This window comes from Ammodytes marinus, assembly GCF_949987685.1.
Source record: "Ammodytes marinus genome assembly, chromosome: 15".
Taxonomy (NCBI): Eukaryota; Metazoa; Chordata; class Actinopteri; order Uranoscopiformes; family Ammodytidae; genus Ammodytes; species Ammodytes marinus.
Window position 1 is genome coordinate 19,098,535 of NC_137219.1, and position 8,344 is coordinate 19,106,878.

Sequence of the window (8,344 nt, forward strand, 5' to 3'; positions counted from 1 at the left end):
TAAGGGATGATCTCCCAGTGAGAAGACTCAACAAAGCAGGACTTGGAAACCGATTCTGCCAACAGAGAGGCTTGGTTTGGGATTTTTTTAGAAACATTATCCCGCTGACCGTTCTGGGGGTCATTTGGCTGCCAGTGGATTATATTTGCTGTAAAGCAGATTGCTGTAATTGTAGCACAGTAATAAACGGTAGAAGCTTCCGACTTCCGAGTGGCTTGTGAAACAGGCAGGGGATATGTTTCCACTGCCAGAGGTTTTATACTGCCAGCCCTGAAGCAGCTGACTGTGGACAGCAGAGGTTTAGAGCTATCAGGAAGTAACATTTATGTACCCTTCAGTTGGGTGGATCAAATGGCATGCCACTGAGACAGAGGGACTCTCAGGATCAGGGGTGAGTCAGCTTTATTCATGTGACATGATACTCTCGCCCGGCGCCAGGCCTCTTACACTGGCTAGGAAATATAAATGACACTTCGTCATGCGCTAGCCTGGTTGTTAGGGGCCTGCTTGAGACATATCATCCTCTACTCTGTCCCCTCCTTTTAAATGTCACTAATTAAACAATCTACCAATCTATTTTTGATGGGTCTGACGATTATTTATTTACTCACTCCATCCTTAAGTCTACAAATCAAAATGTCAAGAAAATAATGAAAAATGCTCCTTTTTGAATACCATAGCTTAAAGTGGCATCTTCACATTGCTTGTTTGGTCTGACGCACAGTCCAAAATCAAAAGACATTTCATAAAAGACAAAGAAAAACTAGCTGATCCTCACATGATGATAAGCTGGAGACACCAATTATTTTAATTTTTTGCTTGAAAAAAGACTGAAGCCGTTATCTCTTACCCCTCTTTTTTCCCTTAAAAATGACCCCGGCACCACAATATTGCCTTCTTCCTGCCTTTGGGCCACTGTTGACAGAATGGACAGGTCGATGAGGAATTGCTTTCGCATGCTGACTCTGTTGTTATGTGAGCCTCTCTTTTGAGGAACATACTGTAGAAATGGGAAATAGAGGAACGTGCATGACTAGTTGTGTTGTGTTGGCATTAGACAAGTCATTGAGCCTTTTCACTGTTTCAACATTAGCCTAAAGACTAGACAGAAATGAGTGTCGACACACGTTATTGACACACATTTATCATCAGGAATGGCCATTCGGAGTCGGCCTGATAACAAATAAGTGGCGTCACCATGGTTAGGCGTGGGAGTCAGGAGGTTACTCTGTGCTCACTTATCACAAAGTGACAATCTACAGATGGCTGCATCGCGGAGATCCATTACGAGGTTCTGAAGGAAAATTACTTTTTCACGAATAGTGTGCAGTCATAATCTCTGTGCATGCATGCTGCCGTTTACTGCTGCACGATAGTATTATCACAGCATCCAATCAAGTGCTTATTTGGGTATGATTTATCTTCCTTATTACTCCCTTGGCTAGAAATGAAATTGAATTGGGAAATGTCTGTCCGTACTGTGTGTGTGTGTGCTAAACATGTTTTTGTATTGTTAATAAACAGTTTAGGCTCTGTAAACTTGAATACAAAGGGTATGTTAACCTAGGGGGGCCCACTGTAGCTAGTAAAATGCCCGATTACAGAGCCTAGGCTGTGTATTAGCATTGGATTTTTTTTTAGTGCACACAAAGTTCGAACAGGTAGAGGTTCTGAGGAGATTTTCACTCATCTTGACAAAAAGGGAATTATTTTTGACAACAATTCTCCAGAATAGCTGACTCCACCATTACCTGCCCTTTTTAAAATACCTTTTCTAACATTTAGCTTGTGTTTTGTGTCACAGAGGTCGCCACGGGAGAACTCCTGGATTTGGCGGAGGGAGCCAACGCTGCTCTGATCCTCTCAGGGACCAAGCAGAGCGACTCGGATCCCTTTATGGTGCACAATCACGCAACAGAGAACAACAATACTGTATGGGTAAGGAAAGAGACTGGGGCTGGCTGGTGGGTTACCGCTTGATGAGATTGGGAGAGAAGAATGCCAGTCAAAACAATTAGCCAGAGAGCTTGCTGATGTCCTGTGCATTTTGAATTCTAAGTAGTGGATTCTCCAGGTGCACAGAGTTAGACTATTTTCCTCTTAAACAGAACTATCCCTCTCAATTAGTTGCATAGCTGGAGAGGGCGTGGGACTCCAAGTAGCCTACATTCATCTTCAAAGACAGTTTGAGGCTAGAGGAAAGTGGCGTGTGTGTGTGTGTGTGTGTGAGTGATTGAGTGTATGAACATCTGTGAATAGGCACTGTATTTATCAACTCTCCACACATATTTACATCTTTCACCAATATGTGTATGTTCTGTTCCCACAGGAGCTTGAAGACGGGCTGGACGAGGCTTTCTCAAGGTGAGGACTGGGCATGGATTTTGGGTTTTCCCCCTTAAGGCTCTGCCAAGTCAGCCACACACGCTGCTGCTGCTCTGGAAATAACCACCTGTGGTTTTTTGGGGCTTGCTCTTGTAATAAGCACTCCCCTCCGCCCCCGGGTAGCACTCCCACGGGCGGGAGACAGGGCTCAGTTTACAGAGCCGACACCCACCCTGAGTCACACTGCTTTTGTAGGCTGTGTTTACCATAGTCTCTGGCCCACACGCTGGTTTGAGTTCACAGTGGCTGTGGTTGCAAATGGCTGCTGTTAAAGGGACACATGGCTTGGTATTTTTTTCCGCAAACCAAGACTTATTTTGCGGTATACAAGTCTTTTTGAGTATTATCATAGTAGTGGAATAAAAGGCCAAGGGAGGAGGAAAAACCCCTTATATGGTCTCAAAATAATTTGTAGGTTCTAAGGTTGACAGCAAAGTCCATTGGCCCTGTGCTGATTGGAATTCACCGAACGCTGTCGACGCCATCAACAAACTAATCAGAAAAGGGGAACCGGAGTCCCCCGTGATTAATGTTTCAATTTAGTCGGCATCAGCAGCAGCACACACTCGGATAAGCCGCGGTGGTGGTCTGTAGTCGGGTTGCACAGTGCAGTGTGTTTACGGCTGTTTGTTTTGGGACCTCAATAAAGAACGCATTCAACACTTTACTGGTGCGTTTATATCCTTTGGCTGAGCTTTTCATTGCCAACTCCGCTAATTCAACAGCGCGCTTTTTTTTATTTCGTCACGGTGGTTATGAAGTCAGAGGGTGAATGGGCTTCACTGTTTCTGTAATCAAAACGCTAAACGCTAAGAGACCATTCCTGCCTCTGTTATCAGGTGATTATTTGTCTGCACACACACACACTGTAATTACACCATAACGTCGTTAATCTCCCGCTCCGCAATTAACGAGGACGCTCCTAGCATAAGTAGAGATGCATCCACATGTAGATTTCTGTAGTTGAAAAGAATTCAGAGGGCCCACAGAGGGAAAGGTCCACATCTTTGACCATCAGGTAAGGCTGATCGTAGGGGTCAATGTTTAGGGTTGGAGTGGAAGAAGGAAATGATAGACAATTCATTAAGTGTGAATGAAAATATGACAGAATGATGGTGTATCACTCAACTTGATAGTTGGTGTGTTGCACATGCTGTTTTGCTTTAGGATTGAAATCAGCTCCTGAGTGATGTATTGTTATAGTCAGGAGAGAGATATACATTTTCCAGGTGACCACTGTTCCTTTATGAGCAAACTCCCTCACTATATTTACCAGATAAAAACAGACTAAGGTGTAACTTGTATTAAGCTTCAGAAACACTTGGACCATATACAGCAGCTTTGAGAGTGGTAAAAGATGTACTATACATTCTTTATGCTCTTTACCAGTGGCAGATGATGCTCCTCCAAAATGTTGATCACAGTGTGTGTAAACATTACAGGCAGCGGGGCCTCGTCTCCCTGCCAACATGCCAGAGATCGTGTAACAGGTAGCAACTTGTGGGAAATATTTTCTCTTTCAGTGCAACACCAAACTAGCCTGGCACCGCCCGCCTACCTACTTCCGCTCAAATTAAATGAAGTACGATGGTCTGGTTGGACCAGGCTAACACCAAACCCTTTTAATTCTGAGGTTTCAAATATCACTGACTTTAATTCCTTATAGAGTGAGTTATACATTCTGTTAGATGGGTGGATTTTTCGCTGTACATTCCACTCTGAATGCAGATAAATTCTTGTCCTGAGGTCATTTGCGTTGCTATCCGAGGGACTGCACCACCATCTGCTGGCGGTAGCCTGTTACTCACTGCTGATCTATTCAAGTTTCAGCTAAACATAGTTAGGAAAACAAGTCCATATGATGTGCATTATGTTCTGTAACTCGCAAAGATTGAGGCCTGTTTTCTAATTATGGTTAACCCTAAAGTTAACGCCCGATGCTGGTTAACCCTTAGCATAAGAAAGTGTATATATAGTCACCCGGTGGCCACATGAATGCATCCATTCACTCTCTCACTGTTATAAGGCTGTTCAAAATAATGCGTATGTGTACATCATTTATATATAGTTTAATTGTTGGCTGACTTGTGATGTTTCCTTTGCACCCCCAGCCGCAGTCTGGATAGCTTTGAAACCTACTCAGGTAACAATGTCATTCACTGGGTCGAGTGACCTCCACCTCATTCTCCCCTGGTCAACCCAGTCACTATTCAAGCCTGCTCATTTGTCTGGATATGAGTGTTCAACCAGACTGACTAAGCCTCATTTAGTTTCACACTTACTTTTAAGGCCATACACCATTAACACGACCTGTATGACTCACTTTAGAGATGCATCAAGGGGTTGTCCTCATTCCACAGTTAGCTCCATCCCTGAGCTTCATAGGACAAGGTTCACTGCTACACAACCTGATGTAGTTTGCCATGTGTCCACGTCTTCATCACAAATGTTTTATGTGTCGCCGCCTCACATCCATCAGCTGTGCCCCCTCTGGCAGGGCCGTGACACTGGATGAGAGATGTCACTATGATGGAAAATGGTGTTCACATGAAGGTCTAACATGTTATATTTTTGTATGTGTGTCTGAGCGGTGTCATGTTGGCTTGCCATGATTCCTTCACAAAGGGACTCCACATCTGTCCACATGTGGCTCCCTTTTTTTTGTATCATGATGGTTTTCATTCAAAATTGGAATGCCACTGTGTTTATACAGGGTTCCCACTGTCATGATATTCCTGGAAAAGTCCTGAAATTTGAAATAACTGTTTTCCAGGCCTAGAAAAGGTTATGAGTTAACGGAGTGTTTTGGAAAAGTTACATTTATGCAAATCGTTGCTAGTGTTTTAAAACAAAGATTCTATTTTTAAATATAGTGCTGAGCAGAGTGCGCTGCATCTGTGTGTTGGTTTTTAGTTCACTATCACATGATACACATTGGGATGCAGCTAGTTGGCAGTTTTTCTGAAAGAGTGAGTAAAGTTAGCCGTGTGCTTATCCCCAAGAATGCCTGGGTGTTTAATAATGTATCGCTTTCAAACAACAAATATAACACATAGTTCACGAAAAACACAGTAAGAGCCTAATTATTGAACCATACGATTGTGAAGGAGCCAAACCTTCTTTAAGTTACTTAAATAAGGATATGGACATTTGGTAAAATGTCATAGAAAAATCATGGAAAGGTTTTGAAAATTCATTGTTAAAAATGTGTGGGAACCCTGTTAATAACTTGTGTTTATGTGCATACATTCTGTCAACATTGTCCATTCCACTTCACAGATTGTTCACAATCTTTTAATTTGGAATGAATGGTCATTATTACTAATAACGTTGATCTTAGGTTTCAGCACAGCAGTTGCTTATACAACGTGTCTCTTCCTCTGTTCCTCCAGACTCGCTGAGTCTCGCACTAACCCCCAGGTCCTGGACATTGGGGTAAACCCTCAGGACTTCAACACTGAAGAGTGCCTGTCCCCAGACAGATGGGACCCAGAGGACACGGACTTCACTGCACAAAAAGGCACCTTTGGGTTCTAAAGTGAGGCCTCTGCCAAGAAGGAAAAACAGGGAAAGATGAGAGGAGAAATGGTGGTCAAACAAGTTTGGAAACTTCCAGAAATTACATAACAGACATTTGTGACATTGGTAATGGTTTCCCACCTTCCTCCCTGCTGCCAAGTCCTATCAGTGGTGCAGTCTAGTGGCTATACATGGCCAGAGAAGGACCACATGAGCAGGCTGCTCACAGAACAGGCCAAAGCAATACAAACCAATTGAACCCTTTTTTTGCAGTCATTTAATGTTTGTTACAGTCAGTGTATTACTTCCTTTGTTGTGTCTGTTTACCCATGTAATGTGTTTGTTGTTTGTGCTTGTGTACAACAAGTTTAAAGAGAGAGAGAGAGAGCGAGTGAGAGTGTGTGTGTGTGTGTGTACGTGTGTGTGCGTGTGTGTGTACAGTTACAGTATATAAATGTACAAAGTGTGCTATGATGCAAGTTGAGTTCAGAACAGTTCATCAAGTGGCATTAAGGTAAAGGTCAACAAGGGTTCTGTCAGAGAAATGTAACTGGATCATAGGGAAAAGTCACTGGTGGAGGCCACCAATGCTTCAGTTCCAGTATTGGGCAAAACAGTAAAGTTGCTACCTATGTGCTTCAATGATTCAGCCTTTCGTTGAGGCAACAAAAGCTTTAAAAAGGACGTGTGTATGTGCTGGTCAAAGAGTGTTGGCTTGACACAATGGATGAGAACAAAATGACAATCCTATTTTCTTTTTCTAATGCAAAATCTATTTTTGCTCTCTGCATTCATCCAGTTTTTAAATGCACACATTTCATGTAAGGGAATTATTTGTCATTAAGCATCGCATACGTTATTAAAGGGATAGTTCAGTATTTTTAAAGTGGGGTTGAATTAGGTACTTATGCATAGTTAGTCTCTTTCCTTATGGAGATAGCTGTCAGCGCAATCATTTTAAGGAGTTTGGGCTAGACATCGCTGTAGAAGATGTCAGCATTGTACTGTTGCAGAGGGGGCGAGCAAAAAAACGTCATTCGCCACGTATATAATTGCTTACCTCAAAAAAAAAATCTGTTCAATTGTACGCTAAATTAATTTTTTACTGCTGATTTGCGGACTGATACACTACACAGCACTGGCGGACAGCCGTTTATTTGTACACTTTTTTCCACGTGTATTTCAGCCATGTATTATCATGCCAACTCGCGTTGGTGCAGTGCAGCGTATCAGTCCGCAAATCAGCTGTGAAAAAATCCTTCTTTCAGTGCTCAATTGAATGGATATTTAATTTAAGTAAGCATTTATATATTTGACGAAAAAAAAATTCTCCTGGCCCCCTCTGCAACAGTACAGCGCTGCCTTCTGCTACAGAGACATCTATTCCAAACTCCTTAAACTGACTGCATGAATGGCCATCTCCATAAGGTAACATACTTACTGTGCATAAATACCTCATACAACCCCATTTAAAAAATACTGAAATATCCCTTTAAGGCTTATACAGTTTCCCCTGAAGTCCAAGGGGGTGAATGTGTTTCACAGGCACTCTTACCACTGTATGTTTTTATTATACTGTTGCATTGCATTGCTAGTTTGCTATTCATTTCTGGGGGATGGTTCCCAGTGTTACTTTTGGCATCTGTTGTATGTATGAATTTTATTTAATTCATTAATTTACATGACATTTTAATTAAATTTAAATTGTGTATGTGAGATTTTTATTCCAATATCAGATTGTTGTATTTTTAGCTCAAATGTGGGTCCAACCACAAAATCATCATGGTGTCACTATTAGCTGTTTACTTGTTCTGAACTGCGTCTGCGACATTTACAGGGAACCAGTCCAAAAGCAAACGCTGCTAGCTTCGTACGGGTGCTGTAACATGTTGTAAATATTTATTTTTATAACATCACAAACGGAAATCGGGCAAATTGCTGTGGATATGATTTTGACCAAAGGGACAGGCTTACTGACAGACTGACATTACTTCCTTTGAAGTAAAGTATCCTTTCAAAACACATCTGACACAATTTAAAGCATTGAGATCGTTTCAGTACACTTTTCAAGTCAAATTTCAAACATTTTCTTTTAACAACGTAAGGATTTCTAGCGGTTTCTGTCTGATGACATTTTAAGTTGATATCTTTGGGTTTTGAAGTTTTTTCAGATAAGACTCACATTTTAGGGAATGTATCTTCTTATTTTTTCATTTTTTTTTTTACCATTTTCTTACATTTTATAGGATAAACAATATATTTGGTTACTTAACAGCTGGTACCCTCAGGGAGACCTTAACAGGTAGTAAGTGATCTACAGGAACAAGAGATTACAGCCAAGACCCAACATGTTTACTGTATGGCTCCCTGTTTGTAGAGTACAAGAGCCACAAGAGCAGTTAGGTTAATCATCCATCTCAGCATGCATATTGAAGAGGGA

General features: G+C 41.8%; 1 protein-coding gene across 2 annotated transcripts in view; it reads left to right on the forward strand.

The window, feature by feature from the left end:
• Positions 1-7,628, forward strand: part of ldlrap1b (low density lipoprotein receptor adaptor protein 1b) — a 40,160-nt gene extending 32,532 nt beyond the window's left edge. The window contains exons 7-9 of one of the 2 annotated variants that reach the window (XM_080042535.1): positions 1,805-1,938; positions 2,330-2,364; positions 5,778-7,628. In XM_080042535.1, coding sequence (XP_079898661.1) covers positions 1,805-1,938; positions 2,330-2,364; positions 5,778-5,922 — 314 coding nt within the window. In that variant the 3' untranslated portion in view covers positions 5,923-7,628. The remainder of the gene's footprint in view (positions 1-1,804; positions 1,939-2,329; positions 2,365-5,777) is intronic. The other variant, XM_080042536.1, reaches the window with a different exon arrangement.
• Positions 7,629-8,344: the final 716 nt, after the last annotated feature.